The 27,154-nt window shown below is 45.5% G+C and overlaps 1 protein-coding gene across 1 annotated transcript in view; it reads right to left on the bottom strand.

Moving 5' to 3' along the window:
- Window positions 1–27,154, bottom strand: part of THOC1 (THO complex subunit 1) — a 79,733-nt gene that overhangs the window by 32,709 nt on the left and 19,870 nt on the right. Inside the window, exons 6-12 of the mRNA XM_056521678.1 lie at window positions 26,897–26,945; window positions 26,708–26,803; window positions 26,155–26,237; window positions 25,296–25,369; window positions 14,407–14,515; window positions 14,138–14,269; window positions 13,884–13,984 (exon numbers count right to left, since the gene is read on the bottom strand). Coding sequence (XP_056377653.1) covers window positions 13,884–13,984; window positions 14,138–14,269; window positions 14,407–14,515; window positions 25,296–25,369; window positions 26,155–26,237; window positions 26,708–26,803; window positions 26,897–26,945 — 644 coding nt within the window. The remainder of the gene's footprint in view (window positions 1–13,883; window positions 13,985–14,137; window positions 14,270–14,406; window positions 14,516–25,295; window positions 25,370–26,154; window positions 26,238–26,707; window positions 26,804–26,896; window positions 26,946–27,154) is intronic.

Here is a 27,154-nt window from a genome sequence, read left to right as displayed (position 1 = left end):
TTTACAAATCTGTTTAACTTTCTGCCGCCAGTTGATTAAAAATGTGTTTTCCACTGAAGTTCCCCTTTAAGAAGAACATGTAACCAAATAAACTGTTCTAAACTCACTCAGGATATATGTTCCTTAAAGGGGTATTCCAGGCAAAAAAACTTTTTTTTATATATCAACTGGCTCCGGAAAGTTAAACAGATTTGTAAATTACTTCTATTAAAAAATCTTACTCCTTCCAATAGTTATTAGCTTCTGAAGTTTTCTGTCTAACTGCTCAATGATTATGTCACGTCCTGGGAGTTGTGCATGATGGGAAAATATCCCCATAGGAGCTGCACAGCTCCTGGGACGTGAGTCATCAGAAAGCAGTTAGACAGAAAACAGCAACTCAACTTCAGAAGCTAATAACTAGTGGAAGAATTAAGATTTTTTAATAGAAGTAATTCACAAATCTTTTTAACTTTCCGGAGCCAGTTGATATAAAAAAAAGTTTTGGCCTGGAATACCCCTTTAACTACTCCTAACACCCCTCTAGCCCTTAAAAAAAATTCAGAGCTTTAAAAAGCTCTGTATCTTACCTTTATTCTTGCTCAAATAGTGCAATTCCACAGCAGGAGAAAGTAGGAGTTTCCCAGCAGGCATGACATCACTGAAGCCTGCTGGGGGACCACTTCCGCCCTCACATGGTTGCAGTGTTGTAATGGATAGAAGACCTCAGGCTCTGTGTATATTTCAGTCTGTGTTGCTATCAGTGAGGCTCTCCTGCAGCCTTCAGTCTGAGCAGCTTTCTGTGAGAATCTGTCGAGCTTTCACTTTCTGTGCAGCTGTCAATCAAGCTCAGTGCAGAGAAACACTTCCTAAGTTTGGACTCCTGCCAGGCCGGGAGGAGACCAAACTCACTGTATTAATTGTGGCAGGGAACAGAACAGAGCCACCTAGTGGCCGTTTTATTATATTCCATTGCAAAACACACTGTATTTTTCGCTGTATAAGAAGCACTTTTTCTTCCCCAAAACTGGGGGGGAAAAGTCGGTGCGTCTTATAAGACGAATACACCCCTATCGCGGCGGTCCCTGTGGCCATCAACGGCCGGGACCCGCGGCTAATACAGGACATCACCGATCGCGGTGATGCCCTGTATTAACCCTTCAGACGCGGCGATCAAAGCTGACCGCCGTGTCTGAAGGGAAAGGGACACTAACCCGGCTGTTCAGTCGGGCTGTTCGGGACCGCCGCAATTTCACCGCGGCGGTCCCAAACAGCCAGACTGAATAGCCGGGTTAGTGCTTACAGGACACCGGATGACACCGGGAGGGACCTTACTTGCCTCCTCGATGTCTTCTCCGTTCAAGGATCCCCTGTATGGCCGGCGCTCTCTTTCCTCGTCATCACGTCGTCGCGTACGTGCATAACGACGGGACGGCGGTGACTGAGAGCGAGGATACCCGGCCGGCAGCAGAGATGTTCCGGAGCGACGGGGACACAGTGACAGTGATGGAGGGCGACATCCAGGGCAGCGGTGACGGGTCCGGAGCGGCGGGGACACGTGAGTATTACCTCCTATGCAGTGGTCTTCAATCTGCGGACCTCCAGATGTTGCAAAACTACAACTCCCAGCAGGCCCGGACAGCCAACGGCTGTCCGGGCATGCTTGGAGTTGTAGTTTTGCAACATCTGGAGGTCCGCAGGTTGAAGACCACTATTGGGTTCAAAATCTTAATTTTTTTTATTTTGCACCTATAAATTGGGTGCGTCTTATACGCCGGTGCGTCCTATAGGGCGAAAAATACGGTATTTATGCTGATAATTTTAAAAGCAAGTGAATCGGAAAGTGTCTGCTAATTACACAGGGAACACTACAGTGGGGATCAAAAGTTTGGGCACCCCGAGTAAAAATTTGTATTAATGTGCATAAAGAAGCCAAGGAAAGATGGAAAAATCTCCAAAAGGCATCAACTTACAGATTAGACATTCTTATAATATGTCAACAAAAGTTAGATTTTATTTCCATCATTTACACTTTCAAAATAACAGAAAACAAAAAAAAATGGCATCTGCAAAAGTTTGGGCACCCTGCAGAGTTAATATCTTGTACTGCCCCCTTTGGCAAGTATCACAGCTTGTAAACGCTTTTTATAGCCAGCCAAGAGTCTTTCAATTCTTGTTTGAGGTATCTTTGCCCATTCTTCTTTACAAAAGTCTTCCAGTTCTTTGAGATTTCTGGCCTGTCTGTCACGCACTGCTCTTTTAAGGTCTATCCATAGATTTTCAATTCTGTTGAGGTCAGGAGATTGTGAAGGCCATGGCAAAACCTTCAGTTTACGCCTCTTGATGTAATCCTCCGTGGATTTCGAGGTGTGTTTAGGATCATTATCCATTTGTAGAAGCCATCCTCTCTTTAACTTCAGCTTTTTCACAGATGGCATCAAGTTAGATTTTCCCATCTTTCCTTGGCTTCTTTATGCACATTAATACAAATTTTTACCTGGGGTGCCCAAACTTTTGATCCCCACTGTATATTAAAAGTTTTATTTGGGGATAGTTATTTTTTAAGCATAGAGATAGTGGATAACATCTTTCCCCTTGGTATTTTATTTTCTGAATAATTTTCAATTTTTTTTTATCCAAACAAAGGATCTTGCAACACAGGTGGCAGCTATGTTAGAGTTAATAAATGCTGTAGTTAATTCCTAGAATCTCCTTAGCAACCCATTTTTCTACTCATGCATTCTTTAAGCTGAAAAGATTCTTCAAACAGTAAAGAGGTTTTCTTTACAACTTAAGAAACCTGAACATACATCATTGGAATCTAGCTCTAGAGTTTACATCCTGATCAAAAAAAAATAAAAAATAAAAATCGGGAGCAAAATTTAGGAATCGAAAATGAAGAAAGGAACTGTGGAGCACTCACCGGGCAACTTCAGTCAGAGGCTTCTTTATTGAAAGCTCTTACAGATACATGCAGGGGAGCAGGATGGTAAAGACGCGGGGGTACACAGCGACGGACCATTTGCGTGCCGGTGCATGAAATTTAGGAATCTGTAACCCTTTTGTCTGGATCTCGCCATTTCTCAAGAAGATTTTTAATGTTTTCATGCACATTAAAGAACAGCTTTTTTTTGCGGCTTAAGGCAAGCAAACATTTGATTCTGAATGGAGGTCGGCTCAGGAGCATCAGCAATATTCATGTCGTTCTTAACCGCCCCCAAACAGAATATTTATATCTTCAGAAGAAAAATGATACTTCTTATCATGCCCCACCCTCTTCTCCAGAGTAAGAATTAAACACAATACCAAAGTCTGCATCTGAGTCACTAGCCACAGTAATTCCTATCCTAAATTTTTTATTTGGTGGAGGAGCCAGAGTAGAATGCTGTGGGATAGACACCAGTGCTCCTGGGGCTGGCCAAAGAAAGGGCCTCACTGCATTAACTACTAAAGCGCCACAACGGGGCCATGTGTGTGAGGCACCTACAAACAGACATGACCTGGTGCAGTGATAGAGAGAGGCAGAATTTCTTCGCCTGGAATTCAAAGACCCTGAATTCTCTCAACCTTTCCCAGCCCAGTAAAAACATCGCTATACTGCTGCTCCACAGGAACAGAACACACTGAGGAGTTAAAGGGGAGGAGCCTTTTTAACTTCTCTGTGCTTCCTGTACCTATGTAGGCATAAAGGTACAAGCTCATATGCTGCTGTCATGATGGGTACTTGAAAAAAAGTAAAGGCAATATTGTGGGAAAAACTGCACTAACATTGTGAAAAAGCTTGTGCGAACTTGGAGGCCCGTTATGCGGTGGACCCGTCCGAGGCTGACTAGGTTTTATGGCTGCGGGAGGGGCGGTAATATGTGTTGCACCTTCATGAAAGGGCCAACAGGAAATTATTCTTCACCAAGCAGTTCGAGCTACTTCGAGCACGGGAACCAATCTAGTAAGCTACTGGCTCATATAGTCAGGCAAAACTCCTATGTTGCTCCAATTCTTAAGCTCAAGGCCTCGGATTGGTCCGTCTTGTTGGGTAATGACGAGATGATGCAATGTTTCTCTACATTTTATTCTACCTTGTATACTTCAGAGGTACAGTACGGTGCTGCTGAGTTGGCTGCCTACCTGGACGGCATTGATTATCCTAAATTGTCTGCCGAGGATAGGGATTTTTTTAGATGCTCCCCTTACTTTGTTGGAGTTGCAGGATGCTTTGGCTGACATGGCCAAAGGTAAGTCTCCGGGCCCTGATGGCCTCCCTTTAGAGATCTACCTGAGGTACAGTGAAGTACTCCTGCCTCCTTTGCTAGCCATGTATGAGAGAGCCTTTGTAGATTGGGTCTTACCTGATTCCTTATATGAGGCAACTATTGTTGTCCTTCTAAAACCTGATAAAGACCCTATGGAGTGCGGCTCCTATAGACCAATCTCCTTATTGAATCTGGATTATAAACTTCTAACTAAAGCCCTGGCCAACTGACTGAATCGTGTTATCCTATCTCTTGTGCACCATGATCAATCCGGTTTTATGCCGGGCAAGCCCACTTCGGATAATATCCATCGTGTCCAAACTGCCGTCCAGGTGGGTAGTGCTCTGAGAGGGGACTGGGCCTTGGCGTCACTGGATGCTGCCAGGGCCTTCGATTCGGTTGAGTGGGGTTACCTTTTAGAAGTGCTTCACAGGTTTGGCTTCGGCCCCAATTTTAGGTCCTGGGTCTCCCTCCTTTACAGATGCCCGCGGGCCCAGGTCCTTGTGAATGGCATGTGTTCTCCTCCATTTCACCTAGGTCGAGGTACGCGTCAGTGGTGCCTCCTGTCGCCGCTTTTGTTTGCGGTGGCGGTGGAGCCCCTTGCTTTGCGTATACGACAGGACTGATTTCCGTGGTATGTCTGTGGGGGTTAGGGAGGAACGTATAGGCCTTTACGCCAACGATATGGTCCTCTTTGTGTCTGACCCCACTACAATGCTTCCCTATGTGATTGACCTGATGGATCGCTTTGGGTACTTTTCGGGACTGTTCATTAATTGGTCCAAGTCGGCGGTCATGCCGCTGCTGCCTAGAGCCTGGCCCCCGATGTTAGGTGGTCTTCCAGTTGTCATTACGTTTAAATACTTGGTGGTCTATATTAATAGGGATCCCCTGTTAGATCTTGAGGTTAATGTTCTTTCCCTCCTGCCCTACATTAAGTATAAAGCCTGATGGGCTGTATTTGTGCGAGGGGCAGAAGCAATTATCGCTCCATGCACTTCCAGGTGGGGCTTATTGGGAACAGGTGGGGGCGTGTGTATATAACTTCCCCCTCTCCTACAGGGGCGGAGCACGTGTCGTTTGTGGAATCTCTGCTTCCTGTGTCTGGTGTTTGAATCTCCCACAAAAATCTTCAGAGCTGCTGCTCACGGTGCGGAGGCCTCGATGATCATGAGTCTGGGGGTGCAGGCGCGGCATCCTGGCAGCTCCGCTGGCTGTCTTATTGGGGGATGCTGTGTCTCACTCTGATTATAAGGTAATATTGGGCAGGTATGGTTCTGACTGGCTCTGCCCGCAGCGGTAGTGGGGGTCAGGAACAGCAAGCAGGTAAGTTAAATCGGTGCTGGGGGTGGTGCGGCCTCAGCATTTCGCGCAGCCCGCTAGCTGCCTCATGGCGACATGTGGACCGCCTGCCACCCGCACAGCTACAATGGTCTATGCCCTTGGGACAGGTTGCGGCAGCTGCCCAGCCCTCGTTAGGTGGACCTGTCAGGTTGTCTGCTATCGTTAATCTAAAGTATAGTGTAATGCTCTGTGGAGGGTTGTTTCAATTTAACGTTTGCTGTATACAGTGTGGTGCAATGCTCTGCAAAGAGTTGTTTCAATATAACTTTTGCTGTGTGCTGCTGTGCTCTGCGGGGTATACGGTGCCCTTGCAGTATACGGTACAGTGTAATGCTCTGCAAAGGGTCTCGTTACAATATAACATGTACTGTATAATGGTATAGTGCAGTGCTCTGCAGATGGTCTCGTTACAATATAGTATACATGATATACAGTTATGGTGCAATAATATGCAGATGGTCTCGTTACAATATAGTATACATGATATACAGCTATGGCGATATGCTCTGCAGATGGTCTTGTTACAATATAGTATACATGATATACAGCTATGGTGCTATGCTCTGCAGATGGTCTTGTTACAATATAATATATACTATATACAGTATAGTGCTATACTCTGCAGATGGTCTCATTATAAACAAACTTTATACAGTTAGTGCAATGCTCTGCAGATGGGATGGTTTCAATATAACATATTATATAGGGCATAGTGCAATGCTCTACAGAAGGTCGTTACAGTTAGCATGTGCAGTGTGGTGCAATGCTCTGCGAAGGGTCTCGTTGCAACACAGGGTGGTATTTACTGTTTGGTGTGGTGCAATACTCTGCAGAGGATCACGTTGCAGGGTAGCATATGCTGTGTGTGGTGATGCAGTGCTCTGCAGAGTGTCTTGTTTCAATATAGTATACAGTAGGGTGCAATGCTCTGTAGAGATATAACATAGGCTACATCTAATTAAATCCTAGTACACACAGTGTAATACTCGTTATTTACACGATCATGGTATCCATACGGTTCATACGCTTGGTTTATAATGGGCATACACGCATTACTGGTACAAGGGGCACACGAGTAGAGCATCTTCACGGTTTGATAACTCCATGAGTTTCTTATCATCCTTACACTCATGGTTAATTCATATGCTTATGGCACACTGCTCGTACGTGCATAGTATGTACACAGTTTCATGTGCTAATATCATTATATACGGTACACATACTCACTGACGATACATTCACAGCATTTATACTGTGCAAACTCGTTTATGCTGTTCACCTCATGGTTATTCTCTCACTCGCTGGTGTTTTACACGGTCCACAAACTTGCCATTTATGCTGTTCACATATTCTTGGCATGTTCACGGTCTTACGTTCTTTCTACCATGTTACGTTCATGGCAATCAAACACCTCGTAATTATCACTGGTTCATACGCTCAAAGTATCATTCGGTTCATATGTTAATGGTATTTCATACTGGTTACGGCAGTATACTGCCTATAGCAATTATATGGTTCATACACTCATGGCAGTTATAGTGGTCACACACTCACGGTTCTTAAGTTGTTCACATGTTCACCGCATTCATACACGCAGGTTTCATACGCTCATGGCAGTTATATTGGTCACACGGTTATGGTTTTGTTGTTCACACGTTCATCGCATTCATATACGCAGGGTTCATACGGTTCATACGCTCATGGCAGTTATAATGGTTACACGGTCATGGTTTTGTTATTCACACGTTCACCGCATTCCAACACGCGGGTTTCATACGGTTCTCACACATAGTGTCATGCTGTTTCGTGCAGTTGTGGCCAAGCGCTCATAGCATGTTCACAGCATTATACTCCTCATAGTACTCATACCTCATAGTATCATACCACATATTAATTCGTAGCACATAAGCTCAACGCTTATACTGCACATGTACTTGTAGCATTTATACTGTACATACACATGGTCTACATCAGGCACATACGCTCTTAGCATTGATACCGCAAGTATACTCATAGCATTATACTGCTCATAGTATTATACCACTATAAGCTCATAGCATTTATACCACATATATGCTCGTTGTATTCATACCACAGACATGTTCACGTCATGTATATTGCACATAGAATTGTAGCAATACACTACACGGACATTCGTAGCATTCATTCTGTACATATAATGGTAGTAATTATTATGCTGACACGTTGTAGTACTTATTCTGCGTACATGTAGCATCCATTCTGTTATGTTCTCTGCACTAACATCCATAGCGTTTACTGTACATGGGTAATGGTATTTATTCTGCATGTTCATCCATAGCGTCTACACTACACACATGCTCCCGTAGCTTTTATTGTACGTATGTTCATAGCATTCATTCTGTGTATTCGTGCATAGTCTTTTATAAGGAAAGTTCACTCAGGTTTGTCAGGATGTGGCCCTATTGCCTGACTCCTCTTCAGGTTAAGGGGTCAATGTCGGTTGCTACTGACTCGTTCAGAGCAATCGCATTGTTGTTTATTGTCATGACCTGACAAGTTCTCAGGTCAGATACAATCTCCTCTGTTGTATTTCACGACTACGTTATCAGTTAGTTATAGTACACATATTCAACTATCCGGCACAGGTGCTCGTTCAAAGGGTGGTCATCATTTTAGTGGCACTAATCGACTGTTCAATACCCGGTCACCTGACTCGTTCCTTCAGGGGTTGAATCGCGCTTGTTACTGACTCACATTCAGAGCAACCAATTTCAGGAATACTCACAACGTTAACCTGTTGCCTGACTCCTCTTCAGGTTAAGGGGTAATGTCGGTTGCTACTGACTCGTATTCAGAGCAATTTTGTCGTTGGTGTATTTGTTATGACCTGACACGTTTTCAGGTCAGATACAACCTCGTCTGTTGTATTTCTCGATTACGTTATTTCGTTATAGTACACAGATTCAACTATCTGGCATAGTTGCACGTTACGCTCATAGTCTGGTTACGTTCATAGCTTTATTTTGTTGTACTGCACATGGGTAATAGTTTTTCTGCATTTCCATCCTTACAGTCTAAACTACACGTATGCTCCCGTAGCTTTACTGTACTCATGCTCATAGCTTTCATACTGCATATTCGTGCATAGTGTTTATACGGAAAGCTTATACAGCTTTGTTAGGATGTTGCCCTATTTGCCTGACTCCTTCAGCTTAAGGGGTTAATGTCGGTTGCTACCGACGAATTTTCAGAGCAATTACATTGTGGTTTATTGTCATGACCTGAGACGTTCTCAGGACAGATACAGCCTCCTCTGTGGTATTTCATGACCACGTTATCAGTTACTTATAGTAGACATATTCAACTATCTGGCATAGTTGCACGTTGTCTTTTATCTTTTTAGTTATATGTTGTTTACACTTTATTTTCTAGGCATGTATGCTGTACTCATAATGGTGTTAGAGCATAAATTCATAACGTTCCTTACGTTTTCACGGTACATACGCTCCCAGCTTGTGTATGATACATGCACCAGTACACAGCATTTGTTGCATACTACCATAGTTGTATGCGGGTAGGTTATTATGTGCATTCGTTCCTAGTGTTGAATAGCAGTTGCACCTCTGGCTGTACATATATTTACAATACACGATTACAGTATTCATATTGTGCTTACATGCATTGCAGATATATCGAGCACATATTCTTAAACCTCCTACGTCTGAAGGGGGGATGCAACACATAGGTTATTGTTACAGACATGTCTCAGAGCAATAACATATTGAGTAGCGACTTGTAGTTGGGTATACTGTTAGCAGGTTATGCCGTACATACGGTTAACATGTTTAATGTGGTGCACACAGTGGATGTAGATCATTTGGTTAGGGTATTGGACACAATTGGTCATTTTTGTTACTTAACAACACGCCAGCTTCATACAGGTATCTTGCCTGACTCCTCTTCAGGTTAAAAGGGGTAATGCCAGTTGCAACTGACTAGTTTTCAGAGCAATTTTGTCGTTTGTTATATTTGTTATGACCTGACTCGTTTTCAGAGCAATTTTGTCGTGTGTTATATTTGTTATGACCTGACACGTTTTCAGGTCAGATACAACCTCGTCTGTTGTATTTCTCGATGACGTTATCATTTCGTTATAGTACACAGATTCAACTATCCGGCATAGTTGCACGTTCTCTTTAAAGGAGGGCCAGCATTTAGTTGCAGATATATTGTGCATTTAATACACAGTTGCATGACTCATTTCTTTAGGATCGGGGATTGAATCGTGGTTGCTGATGTCGCATTTCAGAGCAATTGATTTGACATGGTTATGTATGTAATCTGACACGTTTCAGAGAGCATACAATCTCAATGTGGCATTTCACACTTATGTATTTAAAAAAAAAAAGAAAAAAAGTGGTTTACAAAGACCTGTGACATTTACAGGCCCGATGATTTCACAAAGACCTGTCATGTCTACAGGCTCGATGATTCCGCAGGGACCTGTGACGGGTTGAGGCACGATGGTGTCACAAAGACCTGTCAGGTCTACAGGCATGATGGTTCACCTAAACACTGGTCACGTCTACAGGTACGTTGCTCACGCAGGGAGCTGTCATCTGCAATGGGTCATCACTTCCAAGTCCAGTTGGGTCAGTACAGTGGCTAGTTAGGCATGTCTGTTGTTACAGTCTCAATCAGGTAAGGTGCCTTTGTGAACCTTGTCAGGCGACATGACCCACACGGTCTATCAGGTAGATAGGTATTTCTTGTCATTTACCTGTCAGTTTAGTTTTTGCCTCTTAAATAGCAGGGGATTGATTGGTGCTTGTCAGACCGGCCATGAAGTTAGCCTTTCCGTGTCCATTTGAAGTAATGTCACAAGTAGGGATGATAATAGGTATAGTTCAGTTAGTATATTTGGCAGGGAATGTTATTCTCAGGTTGATTCTTTACAGATGGACGTTACTACCACGGTTTCCAAGGTATGGTTACCACCTCTAGTAGTCACTAGTTGGTCAGGGCTACTCTTTCAGTAAACTAGGTATAGTCTACTTCGGGTATGTGAAGATTGATGCTGGATGTGTTATTTCAGGAATTGTATTCATCCTAGCATGGTTGCTTTTTGCCCTCTATAGGCGTGCCCTCATTGCGCGGTTATGGCACAACTCAGACAGCTATGCTAGGGTCGAATCTTGTATTGGTATGTAGGCAATTTTTCCTGTCACTAGTACATGTATGGAGCCTGAGCACAAGTATAAAGCCTGATGGGCTGTATTTGTGCGAGGGGCAGAAGCAATTATCGCTCCATGCACTTCCAGGTGGGGCTTATTGGGAACAGGTGGGGGCGTGTGTATATAACTTCCCCCTCTCCTACAGGGGCGGAGCACGTGTCGTTTGTGGAACCCTCCCAACCCTCCCTTATCTTATTCCTTCACTATAGAGCATGCCCTCTATAGGCGTGCCCTCATTGCGCGGTTATGACACAACTCAGACAGCTATGCTAGGGTCGAATCTTGTATAGGTATGTAGGCAATTTTTCCTGTCACTAGTACATGTACGGAGCCTGAGCACAAATCTAAATTTAAGATATGGGCCCAGCTGCCACTGTCTGTCACTGGATGTATTAATCTTATCAAGCTTATCATTCACCCCAAATGCTTGTATGTATTGGTGCATGCTTCTGTTCCTGTCCCTAAATCCTTTTTTGATTCTGTACACTCCCTTCTGTCCCCGTTTATTTGGGGGCCTAATAGGCCTAAGATCAGCCCCACTACTCTCCAACGCCCCAAGCTGAAGGAGAGTATGTCTCTCCCCGATTTTTACTTGTACTATCTGGCAGGGCAGTTGAGATATATTCGGCATTGGGTTCTTGGGGACTCCATGCCAGACTCAGAACAATCTCTGGATAGGTTTGTCGCCTTAGTGTCTCCCCGGATGCTCTTGGAGAGTCCTACCCTAGGGGGCCGTGCTTACCTACCCCTTCATAAACTAGCTGTAAAGGTGTGGCGGGCCGCTAAGTCTGTATCTGGATATGCTGATGTGCCGTCTGATACTCCTCTATGGCACAATCCCTTTCTCATTCATGTGGGTGATGCTCTAGACTCGGCTTTTTGGATGAATGCTGGCGTGCTTACTCTGGGTGATGTGTACAGGGATAAGGTTTTATGTTCCTTTGAGCAATTGCAATCAGATTATGGTTTGCCTCAACATTGTTTTTTTTAAGTACCTACAGCTACGTCACGCATGGTCTACTCAATTTCCTGCCGGGAGTGCGTCCATATCAGCCTTCCCTCTCGTTGGTATTCTAAAATCACAGGGTCCTAGGGGACTGGTGTCCATCCTCTACACACACCTCATTCAGGCCAAGAACTCCCGTTTCCAGCTGCCGGCTATCCGACACTGGGAATCTCATATTCCTCACCTGACCAAAGATGATTGGGAGGAGATGCTTTCTTCGCACATGGTGGTATCTCCCTCCGCTAATAATAAACTGATACAATTAAATATTATACATTATAGTTACATCACCCCGGTTCGTTTACTTAGAATGGGTCGCTCTGACTCGGACGCCTGCCATCGATGTGGTGCGGCTAGAGCTGATTTTTGGCATCTTATTTGGGCTTGTCCTGTTATAAGATCCTTCTGGCAAGATGTCCTTCGACTTCTTGCTACAATTGTCCAACCTCCCCCAGGGTGTGATCCTCTGATCTGTTTATTTGGAGTTCTGGATGAGGAAGTGTGGCCACATTATGTGCGCACTCTACTGCGGGAATCCTTATTTTTCGCTAGGAAAGTGATTGCCCTTAAATGGATGGACCCCGGCTCACCTTCCCTGTCTCAATGGAAAGCCTTAGTTAATGCTATGATACCTTTTTCCCACATTGTCTACAAGAATAGAAAATGCCCTGCTAAATTCCTCTCTGTGTGGGGTCCCTGGTGCTCCTCACCATTGACTCAGTGCTCATACTCTGTGTCCTCCAGACGGGATTTAGAGTCATAAATGTCCCTTTATTTCTAGATGTGGTTGTCTTTACCCCTTTGTTTTGTCGCTTTGTTGTATAGTGTTTTTTTTTTTGCCCTCTACCTTTGTCTGATGTGTGTGATCCCTCTTCTCTATGGACGCATGGGTCTGCTCTAATATTAGGAGTACTTTGCTTGGTCCTCGCGACTGATTATAGCTGTGTATGCAGAGTTCTACACAACGGACCCTTTTTTTGCTAATTTAATACTGACTACCATCCCCTTTTTCCGTTTCCCCTCTCTATCTGTGTTGGGGTTATCAAACTGGTTGTTCTAAGTTTTACTCAGTCTATGTCCTCCCTGCACTGACTACTGACAGATTTTCTACGGTATTCTATCGTTTACATTCTGCTCACATGTCCATGTTTTCAGTGCCTTATCTGTATAATTACACACTTTGTACTACTTGTTTATGTGAGGCGATGTGGCTGATGTTTGTTTAATCTTCAATAAAACGTATTTAAAAAAAAAACATTGTGAAAAAGCACCACACGCTGTGTTTTTTATTAGACTGGCAAAAAAAAAAAAAAATTAAAAGAAAATCACACCCTAAAAACACACCAAGATAAACACAACAAAAATGTAGGTAGTTTTTCAGTACACAGCATATAAGGCTTTTTACAACGTGAACAGAATCTTTATATCAATTTACCAGAAAATTAGATTATTTAAGCTAAAATAATTGGGATACAAACATGTAGAAGACTGGCACTGAAATGTGGTTTTTCTGCAAATCATGAATGTTAAAGGACATCTACAGCAAAATACAACTCATCCCCTATCCACAGGATAGGGGATAAGTGTCTGATCGTGGGGGTCCGATCGCTGGGACACCCCCGCGATCTCCCAAACTGGGCCCTGCATTGCCACTCTCGGTGAGCACCTAATGCGTGCAGTGTAGACCCCTCTGAGGTCGACGGTACACTCCCTCCCCATACAGTTCTATGGGAGAGGCACGCACTTGGAGAGCTATAGGATCGCTTATTTCTGTCTATTGGAATATAAATGTTCTTCCACAAGACAGACATTGGCCTAGATTAATCAATGTTCCTCAAACCATGACAACCAATCACAGCTCAGCTTTCATCAGAGCTTGTTAAGATATAAAAGGTAAACTGTGGTTGCTATTGGTAAAACTACACAGTTTTGGTTTCGGACAGATTGATAAATCTTGGCAATGTATTTGTGCATCCAGATCATCAGATAAACTATTGATAGTGAGGCCCAAGGGTATCATAGCCACATAAAATTCAAGGGCACAAATCAGCAAAAAAAACAAAAAACATCTGTACATATATAGGTTACCTTTTAAACTTCACTTGTCCTTTCAAATACTGGAACAATATGAGATACTGAAGCAAAATATGTCGCCGAAAGTTGCTGTCACTTAGTTGCAAATCCATTAACTAAAAAGAAAACCACACGTGTTAAAATGTATGAAGCATTTGTTTAAATTGATTTATAAAGAATAAATTTTAGATGAAATGTAAGTTTAAAAAATTCTGTATAACACAGAAGAAGAAAATAATGACAAAATATAAAGGCCATTTTGGTGATACCTTCTCACTTGTCAGAAACTTGGCAAAGTAAACATGTTCTCCTCCAGATTTCAGTTCTTCAATTTTTTTTCGTGATGCTTGAGTATCGTCCAGCTTGTAACTCTTAAACACTTGCAGAACTTCTTCAGAGAACTATGAAAAGAATAAAGATCTGTAGTAAGGCCAAACTGAACTCTATCGCACTATTCATGAGTTGTGACGTAGAATAGGATAGATCACTAATGGCATGTGACAGCAAAATTGTTCCTCTATTAAGCACAAACATTCACCTTGAGGAACGTTTTCCAGGAGCTTTTATCATAGCATTGAACCGGATTCCTGAAGAAGTCTTGCAGAGACCAGAATTTCCTATACAGGTTGTAATCTATGGGAATAGAACTGGGAGAAAGAAGCTCACATTACCTTTATAACTTCTACAACAAACCAGAAAACCCAAAAAAGCAGTTGGAAGATATTAAATTGAAGTCTCTGAACTTTCTGCCTTATTTTTTTTATATCAATTGAAAAGTGCAAAAAAAAAAAAAAAAAAAGCAATTGTATCATTAGATTTTATTGTTATTTAAAGAAGTTTTCCCAGAAACACTTATCTTATTGGGTGTTCTAGAGCTGGGACCCAAACTGATCATGAAAATGTGGATCCTATAGGGCCCATTTTACTGAAGTGCTGCTGGGGCATATGCACTGCTGCTCCAGTCAAAGTCTAGGGGACTAAGAAAGATAGCTCAGCAATGTATGCTTACCTCTGCCTCTACCTGTGGGGAGTGCATAAACTACCACATGTCATGCAAGCAATTTGCTTTATAAAGTTTAATTCTATGATAATAAAATGCCCTTAACCCCTTAGGGGCAAAGGGCGTAACTGTCCTCTGATTTCTCCCACTGTATGAAGCATGCTCAGAAGCTGAGCAAGTTTCATAACCGGTGGGTCACGGCTGCCATCAGCAGTCAGGACCCACAGCTAATGCCGGATATCACCGGTCAGGCCAATGTCTGGCATTAAAGGGGTATTCTGGGCAAAAATTTTTATCCCCTATCCAAAGGATAGGGGATAAGATGTCTGATCGCGGGGGGCCGCTGCAGGGAGATCACGGCGAGTCTCAGCAGCGGCCCCCCCCAGTCATTTTATTCCCTATCCTTTGGATAGGGGATAAAATGTTTTTGCCCCGGAATACCCCTTTAAACCTATAGATGTTGCGATCAAAGTTGATCATGGCATCTAAAATGGATAAAAAATGCAGTTGCTGACCAAAACAGTAAAATTGCAGGGTCCTGAACAGCTGAGAGGACAGCCGGAGGTCCCTTACCTGCATCTGTGTCGTCCCTTCGGCACTCCAAATGTGCAGGCAGCACATGTGGAGCACTGATAACACTGATCAATTCTGCGATATAGCACAGCATTGTTCAGTGTTTGTCATGTATAAAATAAAATATATAATAAAATTTGAATATAAGCCCCTTACCTTTTAAATTGCCCCTTCCCTTTTAAATCACCCCTTCCCCCCCATTTTTCAAATAAAATAACGTAAATTTTTTTTACATATGGTATTGTCAAGTGCACAAATGTAATATTAATTCCATAAACGTAAAAAAAATATTTTAAATACTGATTTTTGGTCACTTAACTCCTTGGGGACGGAGCCCATTATAACCCTAAGGACGGGAGCATTTTTTGCAATTCTGACCACTGTCACTTTAAGGATTAATAACTCTGGGATGCTTTTACTTTTCATTCTGATTCCGAGATTGTTTTTTTGTGACATATACTACTTTATGTTAGTGGTAAATTTTTGTCGATACTTGCATCGTTTCTTGGTGAAAAAATTCCAAAATTTGATGAAAAAAATTGAAAATTTTGCATTTTGTAACCCAATTTGCAATTTGTAACCCAATTTCTCTCGAGTAAAGAAATACCTCATATGTGTATGTCAAGTGTTCGGCGGGCGCAGTAGAGGGCTCAGAAGGGAAGGAGCGACAATGGGATTTTGGAGAGTGAGTTTTGCTGAAATGGTTTTTGGGGGCATGTCGCATTTAGGAAGCCCCTATGGTGCCAGAACAGCAAAAAAAAAAAAAAAAAAACACATGGCATACTATTTTGGAAACTACACCCCTCAAGGCACGTAACAAGGGGTCCGGTGAGCCTTAACACCCCACAGGTGTTTGACGACTTTTCGTTAAATTCGGATGTGCAAATGAAAAAAAAAAAATGTTTCACTAAAGTGCAGGTTTTTTCCCCAAATTTACCATTTCTACAAAGGGTAATGGGAGAACCCCCCCCCCCAAATTTGTAACGCAATTTCTCCCGAGTACGGAGATACCCCATATGTGGCCCTAAACTGTTGCCTTGAAATACGACAGGGCTCTGAAGTGAGAGCGCCATGCGCATTTGAGGCCTGAATAAGGAATTTGCAGTAGGGGTGGACCCGGTCACAAGGATGGGGCTTGTCTCTACCAAAACCCTACAGCAGTGTTTCCCACAGGGTGCCTCCAGCTATTGCAAGACTCCCAGCCTGCCAGGACAGTCTATGGCTGTCCGGCAACACTGGGAGTTGTGGTTTTGCCACAGCTGGAGGCGCCGTTTAGGAAACACTGCCGTATGAGACGTTTTTCATTTTTATTGGGGGGGGACACGTGTAAGGGGGTGTATGTGTAGTGTTTTACTTTTTATTATTTGTTAGTGTAGTGTTTTTAGGGTACATTCACACAGGCAGGGGTTCACGGTAAGTTTCCTTGAAGGAAACCCATTGTAAACCCGCCCGTGTGAATGTAACCTGTACATTCACATGGGGGGCGCCCCAAGGGGGGGGGGGGGGGGGGGTAGGGCACCCCAAACCTTCAGCTGTGGCAAAATGACAACTCCCAGAATGCACTGACAGAGCGTACATGCTGGGAGTTATAGTTTTACAACAGCTGTAGGCACACTGGTGGGTAACCACTGAGTTAGAAAACAGACTCTAGCTCAGTGATTCCAACCCATGTGCCTCCAGCTGTTGCAAACTACAACTCCCAGCATGTACGGTCTGTCAGTGCACTCTGGGAGTTGTAGTTTTGCAACAGCTGGAGGCACACGGGTTGGAATCACTGAGTTAGGAAACAGACTCTAGCTCAATGTTTCCCAACCAGTGTGCCTACAGCTGTTGCAAAACTACAATTCCCAGCATGCCCGTACAGTCAAGGATGCTGGGCGTGTAGTTCTGCAATATCTGGCCCTTCAGATGTTGCCGAACTACAACTCCCAGCATGCCTGGACAGTCTGGGCATGCTAGGAGTTGTAGTTATGCAACAACTGGGGAAAAACAGTGGTCTCCAGACTGTAGCTCTCCAGATGTTGCAAAACTACAACTCCAAGCATGCCCAGACTGTCCAGGCATGCTGGGAGTTGTAGTTCTGCAACATCTGAAGGGCCAGATATTGCAGAACTACACGCCCAGCATCCCTGACTGTCAGGGCATGCTGGGAGTTGTAGTTTTGCAACATCTGGAGGGCTACAGTTTGGAGACCACCATATAGTGGTCTCCAAACTGTGCCACTTCAGATGTTGCAAAACTACAACTCCCAGCATGCCCAGACAGTCAGTGCATGCTGGGAGTTGTAGTTTTGCAACATCGGGAGGACCAAAGTTTAGAGACCACTACACAGTGGTCTCCAAACTGTGACCCTCCAGATGTTGCAAAACTACAACTCCCAGCATGCCCAGACAGTCAGTGCATGCTGGGAGTTGTAGTTTTGCAACATCGGGAGGACCAAAGTTTAGAGACCACTACACAGTGGTCTCCAAACTGTGACCCTCCAGATGTTGCAAAACTACAACTCCCAGCATGCCCACACAGCCTTTGGCTGTGTGGGCATGCTGGGAGTTGTAGTTTAGCTGCTTTTAGAAGGCCACAGTGAAGATCACTTATCGCGATCTTCACTGCAGCCTTCTCCGCCGCACTTTCCGGCCGTCGCTCTTCCGCCTGCCGCCGCTGCTCCGGGATGCCGCCGCAGGTCCGGGTAAGCCGGGCCATGTCCCCCCCACTCGCCGCCCGTGTTACCCCCGCTCTGTACAGACTTCGATCGGTGCACAGAGCGGGGGGAAATGAACTGTAACCCCCCGCCCCCCTCCTGCCATTGGTGGTCAGCCTGACCGACCAATGGCAGGGAATAGGAGGGGGTGGCAACATTGCCACCTTGCTCCTGTGCTTTAGCCTGGTCGGAGCCGTCTCTGACAGCTCCGAGCAGTCTTATTTTCCGGGAGATCAGGTCACCAGTGACCCGATTTGCCCGGATCGCGGCAAATCGCAGGTCTGAATTGACCTGCGATTTGCTGCGATCGCCGATATGGGGGGGGTCTCAGGACCCCCCTAGGCATTGCAACGGGATGCCTGCTGATAGATATCAGCAGGCATCCCGGTCCGATCACCGCCCGGCGAGCGGCAGTGATCGGAAATGCCGAGGGCGTATGGATACGCCCTCCATCCTTAAGTGACGGGACGCGAGGGCGTATGCATACGCCCTTCGCCCCCAAGGAGTTAATGACAGAAAAAAAGTCCCATCAAAATAAAAATGATACTGGGAAAAACTACGTATCATGTAAAAAAAAATTAGCCCTGATACAGAATATTGAAAGTGTTACAGGGGCCAGAAAAAGGAGATTTTTATTTACTTACCGAAAAATCTCTTTCTCGGAGGATCCATTGGGGGACACAGACCGTGGGTGTATGCTGCTGTCTCTAGGAGGTGTGACTCTATGGTAATAAAAAAAGTCGGCTCCTCCCAGCAGGATATACCCGCCTTCAGGCCCTTCAGTCTAAGTTCCAGAGCAATAGGAGAGGACCAACAGGTCAAAGGAAACGCAAACTGTCCGAGAACCAGAAGAAAAAAACATAACTGAACACACCCTCGGACAGAGAAACAAAGGAAACTCCAAAAAGGGCGGGACCTGTGTCCCCCAATGGATCCTCCGAGAAAGAGATTTTACAGTAGGTAAACAAAAATCTCCTTTTCTCTATCGGCTCCATTGGGGGACACAGACCGTGGGACGTACCAAAGCCATCCCTTGGGTGGGCAGATAAGCAATCAGGCAGATGGCCGTTCCACAACCATGCAACACTTTACGGCCCAGACTAGCATCAGCCGATGCGAAGTTATGAACTCGGTAGAACCTCGAGAAAGTGTGCAAAGACGACCAGGTAGCCACCTTGCAAATCTGCGAGGCCGAGGCTCTGTTCTGGAGAGCCCAGGATGCCCCAACAGAATGGTAGAATGAGCCACAACCCTGAAATGATAAATCTTCCCCTTACAGCGAAGGCTTCCGAAATGGCGGACCGAATCCACCGAGAAATGGTGGCCTTGGAAGCAGATTGTCCCTTACGACGACCTTCTGTAAGGACGAAAAAGGAATCACACTGACGAAACGAAGAAGTGATGGAGAGATAAGACCGAACTACATCCAGCTTGTGTAGTAAGCGCTCCTTAGGATGAGAAGGAGCAGGACAAAAAGAAGGGAGGACAATGTCCTCATTGAGATGAAAGGCCGAAACCACCTTAGGCAAAAAGGAAGGATCTGGCTGGAAAAACTTTGTCCTGGTGGATCACCAGAAACGGAGAACGGCAGGAGAGAGCTGCCAATTCAGACACCCTCCGGATGGAGGCGATCGCAACAAGAAATGCCACTTTCCAAGAAAGGAAGCAGAGAGACACCTCTCTAAGGGGCTCAAAGGGTTCACCCTGGAGGGCACTCAGAACCAGATTCAAGTCCCAAGGGGGAGAGGGTGACCGATAAGAAGGAACAGCATGCGCCACTCCGGAAGGAAGGTCCGGACATGAGAATTAGAAGCCAGAGGCCGCTGGAAAAGAATAGCAAGGGACGAAACCTGACCTTTAAGGGAACTGAGAGACAACCCCAGTTGCAGACCCGACTGCAAAAAGGAGAGAAGACGGGGAACCAAGAAGGTTACAGGGGATAAGTCCTGAACTTCACACCAACGAAAATAAGACCGCCAAGTACGGTGGTAAATTATGAGCCCTGAGCATGGTGTGAATGACTTGGGAAGAGAACCTGCGGGCCCTCAAAACCGCGGTCTCAACCACCAGGCCATCAAATGCAGCGACTGTAAATTGGGGTGGCAGAGAGGACCCTGAGAGAGCAGGTCCGGACAGAGCGGAAGGCGCAGTGGAGCTTCATCCAGGAGCCTGACTACGTCGGCGTACCATGACCTTTGGGGCCAATCTGGAGCTACCAGAATGGCGGGGCCATCCTCTTTTTTGAGAGAGCAAGGAGAGAAAACAGAGAGGGCAGGGGAAACCCCGCCCAAGGAATCCCAATAGCAGCCACGGCTAGAGCCAGGGGGTCCCGGGACTTCAACACAAATGAAAGAATCTTCCGATTGTGCAAGACACGAAAAGGTCTCCGTCTAGAATGCCCCAGAGGTCGCAGATCTGCGCGAAGAATACTGGATGTAGAGACCACTCGCTGGGGTCTGCTGAGGACCGGCTGAGGAAGTCCGCTTCCCAGTGAGCACAACCGGAAGGAACCGCTGAAAAAGGCTGGAAAAATACGTTCCGTCCAGAGGAGAATCTTTGACACCTCGGCCATGCTGCCGAACTGCGAGCGCCTCCGTGCAGACTGATGTCGAGGCGTTGTCCGACTGGGTGCGGACAGGACGGGACATAAGATGGGGCTCCCAATGAAGAAGACAAAAAACAATCGCCCCCAGGTCCAGAATGTCTATTGGGAGAAGGGCTTCCTGGAGAAACCAGAGGTCCTGAACTGACCAATCCCTGAACACACCGCCCCAGCCCGACAGAGTGGCATCTGTCGTGGCTACCTGCCCGTGGAGGGAAGGAATGGTCACCCCTGAAAAAGAAGGGGGGAACGGAGCCACCAGAGTAGAGACTGACGGATCTGACGAGGGAGAGCAACTTTGCGATCGAGAGACAGAGGAGATCTGTCTCATAGATAGAGAGAATCGCCAGTTGAAGGGGACAGTAAAGAAAACTGGGCAACGGGTACAGTCTCCATGGCCGCTACCATCCGACCCAAGACTTCCATACGAATTCGGATGGAAACTGGGGCCTTGGCCCGAAGAGAGCGGACTCCAGACAGGAGCGTCAGATGGCTGTCCGGCAGAAGACAAATGCGGCCAGAGTTCGTGGAGTGAAGTCCCAGTGGATCAGAGACTGGGTGGGAGAGAGAACCAACTCGTCTCGGCTGAACGTCCACCCGAAGCGATTTAGGGCCTGGAGAGTAAGATCCACAGTCTCTAGAGACTGGACTCTGATGAGAGCCTTGATGAGAAGGTCGTCCATGTAAGGAATCACTGAGACTCCGCTCGACCGCAACAGGACTATCACTGGTGCAAGGATCATGGTAAAGACCTGATGAGCAGTGGCCAGACCATAGGGTAGGGCTACGAATTGAAAAAGCCCCTCCGGAACCGGAAGGCGGAGGAACCGCAGATGGCCGGGAAATATAGGAATATGAAGGTAGGCATCCTTGATATCCACCGAGGAAGGAAACTCCTCTTGTGCCCTGGATGCCACGGAAGTGGCAGAGAAGATGACGGCGAGACGCTTGAGGCCCAGAATCGGCCGCACAGAACCGCCTTCCTGGGAGACCACAAAAAAGGTGGAATAAAAAAAAACGAAAATATTCCCCTGTAGGAACGGGGACAATGACTCCCTGGGCAGGGACTAGAGGGCCTCCCTAGACTGCTTCCCGGAGAAGGAGACCGAGGTGTTCGGGACTTCCTGAATGTGTGTGGTCCCGATGTCTCAAAAAAGTAAGAGACGACCTCCCACCCGAGAAAAACCTGCGGGTGGTGGCTGCACTCCATGTGGAAGTGGGATTGTGGTTACCCAATTTGGTCAGAACGGTTGGTGTCCTACTTCCAAGACGAACGCGCCCGGAACGAGGGAGACCTCTTGCCCCGCCAAGGCGCCTGCAGAGACCCCTTATTGGGGCCAAAGGTCCGAAAGGAAGAGGACTTCGCCTGTGAAGAAAAGCGAGCCCTATTTTGAGGCAACAAGTAACTTTTACCCCCAGTCGCCACAGAGATAATCTCGTCAAGTCGCTTGTCAAAGACGGGTACCAGTAAAAGGCAACTCGGTAAGAGATCTTTTGGAGGCGGCATCCGCATCCCACGCCCTAAGGCACATGGGGCGGCGGAGGGCCGCTAGGAGACCTACAGCAAAGGCAGCACGACGGACTGACTGGAAGCTGTGCACAGAAGTCCCCAGCATTGGAGAACCAAAGCAAGATAGATCCTCCGGGGGAAAATCCTGCCAGGATACCCTGACTGAGTTGTGAGCACCACAACAAGAGGGCATTGGACCCAGAGCCTGCTGTGTCTGAGGCAAACTCCGCTAAGGACTCCAACATCTGGTCTGTCGAGTCTTTGAAGGCAGCTGCATCTGCCAGCGGCAGTGTAGTAGCCTAGAGAGGCGGGAAATTGGTGGAACCATTGAGAGAGGGGAAACCACCTTAGAGGCAAGGTCCTTGGCGAATGGGTAACGCACTTGAACCCTCTTCATTCCCATGAACCTCTTGTCCAGATGTTTCCATGCAGATTCCAGAAGGATGTGACGTTCAGCGTGAGAGCTGAACCCTTGAGGTGCTAGTTGAGCACGATGAAAGGATACTTCAGGAGTAACGTCCGAAGATCCTGGGTCCTCTAAGTGAAAGGAGTCTCTTATGGCTGCAACCAATGAGTTCACAGTTTCAACTATATCCGAGCGGTCCTCTGAGTCAGATGCCGATTCGGAAGCCTCATCCGCCAGTTCACCAGGAGAAAGTGAACGCGTGGAGGCAGCCCTGGAGGGAGGCGACCCTGACCGGGTACGCGGCTCTGGCGTGGCAGAGCGGCGATTCCGGAAACGTCCTCTGGAGGAGCGACGTCTGTGACCAGATGACACAGGGAGGCGAGACCCACGGAGGGACGCCCACGTCTACCTGGAGACTCAATGTAAAAGTCAGACAAAACACTCCTAGTACGCTTCGTGAGAGCGTGAGGCTTGTGGAAAAGAGGAGTGGGACCCACCAGAGGGCCAGCGCAGGGCAGACCTCTTCAAGGTAGACACCATGTCACGTGAGGCCTCAGCCACCACAAGGCTGACTTGAGTCAAGTCAGCCATATACTGGGATAGGAAGAAAACCCAGGCTGAAGGGGTGGCCGAATCCACCGGAACTGTAACATCCGGGGAAGCTAGGGGGTCTGGGGGAGCAGTGGAGCAGGTAGAGCCAGTGGGCATTTTAGGAATAATATGTCATACAGACAAAATAGAAGACTAGTAGTCTAGTTGTCAATTTAGAGGGAGGAACAGAATAGCGTCCCCTATAACAGTAAAGTGTTAACCCCTGAGAGGGGTGTTACCAGAGCAGGGGCACTGACTGATTGGCCCCCGCCACTTGGATCGCGCGCACAGCGCTGATTGGAGGGCGACTCGCGCCTCCAATAAGCTCCGGCAGCCCTGGGGGCAGAGCTATAGCGCCCCGGTCACCGAAAAGAACCACAGTAATGGCGTCCGCTCCTTGCCCCGGGCGCACATGTAGCCGCATATGCGCCCGCAGGGAAGTGAGCGGGCGATACAAATATTCGGCACTTCATGCACCCGACAGTATCCCATTATCCACACATACCACTGCATAATAAGCACCTCCAGAGAGTTCCGACCCTGGGGGCGGAGCTATGCAGAAGTCGGGGACGAAGCAGTAATGGCACCCGCTCCCTGTCCCGAGTGCACGTCAGCAGCATATGCGCTCGGGAGAAATGAGCGGGCGGCATACACACCAGCAGCAGCTGCCGGAGAAAATGAAAGTAAGCCGGCGCTCCGTGCGCTCGGCCAGTAAAAAAGCCGCGGCTGTCAGCCGCATATAAGGCGCTGCGGCTGCAGCCGCATAGTAAAACACACTCACACACAGTGTAAGAAGAAAAAAAAAAAAAAACACCTACACAGTGTAATAAAAAAAAATCATGCCCCCAAAGATGCCACTGCTCGCCCCAGTACCAGCCAGCCCCATAAACCTGAAAGGTGGGCCAAAAACTGAGGGTCTCCAGAGGTTGCAAGTCCTTGCACCTAAGGGAAAAAGGGAAATGTACTCACCTCAGTCAGAAGAACTTACCTAATGGAGTCTTCTGTGAAGTCTTCAGTCAGCTTTTTGTCCCTGCATCACGCCTAGCTGCTATGTGCGAGCGAGGCGAGCAGAGAAATAGGGGGACCCGGACCCATGAGGTACTAACCCAGGCGCTGACCGTTGGAGAGGGGGGGTGAACAGCGCATATACGCAATGTCTGTGCCCCCTTACTCGCAATGGGGAAACAGAGAACCGGAGTCCCTGAGTCCCCACCTGAAAACATGAAAGAAAAAGGAATGAAAAAAACTAACACGTTCCTATACTAGGAAAACAATAAATCAGAAGACCTGGTCTGGAGAAATCCAGACCATGTCCACCTCCTTCAGACACTAAGCTTTAACTGATTACCTCAGGGCCTGAAGGCGGGTATATCCTGCTGGGAGGAGCCAACTTTTTATTACCATAGTGTCACACCTCCTAGAGACAGCAGCATACACCCACGGTCTGTGTCCCCCAATGGAGCCGATAGAGAAAGGAACATTTTAAGCATACTAATTATGTTATTTTTAGAGTAGTAAAATAGACATAAACCTATAAAAATAGAATATCCTTGTAATGGTATGGACCCAGAGAATAAAAAGAACATGCTGTTTTTACCGAAAAGTGCAGTGCATGAAAACAAAACAACCCTTCCCCCAAAAGTAGTAAAATAACTTATTTTTTTTCAATTTTGCATTACAAATATTTTGTTCCACCATAGAGTTTGTGGTGAAAAGTGTGTTTTGTAGAGTGCTATCACTACAAAGTACAATTGGCAGTGCAAAAAACAAGCCCTCATACGGCAAGGAGGAAAAAAAAAAATTTTAAAAAAGCAATGAAGAAAATGAATAATATAAATTAAAAAAGCTAAATCACTGTGTCTTTATTGAGTTAAAGACGCAGTGTTATATAGTGGGTCAGAAATGGAAAAAAAAATAAAAATACAATGCAGATATAGAATGTCATGTTTTCCTGTTAACTATCAACTGTTAAAACAGATCTCTTACACTATTAATAGCGCATATGTGGGGAGTTTAAATTTCTTATAACGGATAAAAGCATACTTACGAACTATTTGGTGCTTCGTCATCTCCCATTTCACCTTCTTCAATCTCCATCCCATCTTCTCTGTCCTCTACTTGCTGATAATTAAAAAGATTCTACATTAACCCCAGAATAGAAAAAAAGCTTAAAAGGGTAACTCATTAAAATTTAAAAAAAATTACGTTTTCTATGGTTTACTTGCACTTAAAAAAGCTCAAGAGCACATTTTCCCCCCATCTTATACACAGCCTTAGGACCGAGGGCCAAACACAAAGTGCAGCCTGGAGTGCTGAGAGGGGGGGGGGTGTCCAGCCTCATCCAATCACAGCTTCTCTCACACTTAACTGCCATATGCTGTTGGTTGGACACCCCCCCCCTCCTCAGCACTCCAGGCTGCACTTCCTTTGTTTGGGCTTCGGTCCTAAGTCTGTGTATAAGATGGGGGAAATGTGCTCTTGAGCTTTTTTAAGTGCAAATAAAACATAGAAAACTTTTTTTTTTTTTTTTAACCAAAGTATATTAGAAATATTTTTTTATTTACCATAAGGAGTGCAATAGCAAAAATTGACATGTCACAGGCAAATGTCAAAAGTTTGATTGGTCAGACTGCCTCTGAATGCTAGTACCAACAAACCAGCTTTTCTCTCAGTCTTCTCTCTTTTCACTGTAGAGAGAGGCTCCATAGACACTCTCTTGCAGTGAGGAGAGAAGTGGTGGTGGTGGGGGGAAAGCTCAGAGATGAGCACTTCTCCCAGATCTTTCTAGTGAATGTGGGGGAAGGGGGGTCTTAGCACCCAGACCTTAAATGATCAAAACATTTGACATTGCTTCAAAAAAAGCTTTTGACATTCGATAGAAAACTGCCTGAGACATTACAACTTACTTTTTGTCCCAGAGTGCTCTCCTGTTCGTTGACATTATAAACGGTAACATTCTCCAAGTTAAATTGACTTTGCAAATTCAAACCTTTAAAACAAAAAAACATATTTTATAATAGGATATTCCTAATAATGACAAAGGCAATATCTAGAAGTCATGCTACCTACAAGGTCGGCAGGGGCTGCAAGCTTCATGTAGTGATAAATAAAATCCCCAATTAAATGTAAAACTTATGTATTTACAGTTTCATACAAAAAAAAAAAAGAAAATGTCTTACGAATATACAAACTAATCTGAGAGTAAAGTGTTTATTATTTAAAAAATAAAAAAAATAAAAACTTTTGACATCAAAGAGATATATCAGTGTTCAACCCCCACAAATCGCTAGAACGTGCAGGGAGAAACAGCAAAGTGCACAGTCACCAGCCTCTCCCTGCTTATTCTAGCAATTGCTGGAGGTCTGAACACTTCTGATACAACTCTGTGACATGTCAAAAGTTTTTTTTTTTTGTGACAGGGACACATCTTTAATATGAAACAAATTATGTGAATCTTACCAGATTTTTCTGAGAGGGGAAACAAGCGTGCAAGGAACAGCTGAATTCTTCCACAGAACACAGTATTTTGAGATTTAGAGAGTCTTCTTAAGAGATCTGAAAAAAACAACATTTTAATGAAAACAAAACAGTCATTGAATGCAACATTGATCTTCAATAACTCTCCAGTAAACTTTCTGACAGTCTTACCATTACACATTCTAAGCAGGTAGTTCTTTCCAGCTGAATAAAACATATTCTGAAAGCAGAAGAGAGAGAGTATGCCTAAATATAATAGAAGTGATAACTTTTAACACTTTGTTTATAAAAGCACATATACACAAAAACCATAAGACATAACTAGAAGTATAAATTAATAAATCATGGGTAGAGATAAGCGGAGTGATTCGATTCATCACAAACTTCTCTGCTTGGCAGTTGCTGACTTTAGCCTGCATAAATTAGTTC

Source organism: Hyla sarda, chromosome 5, assembly GCF_029499605.1.
Source record: "Hyla sarda isolate aHylSar1 chromosome 5, aHylSar1.hap1, whole genome shotgun sequence".
NCBI lineage: Eukaryota > Metazoa > Chordata > Amphibia > Anura > Hylidae > Hyla > Hyla sarda.
This window is presented reverse-complemented; position numbering and strand designations above follow the sequence as displayed.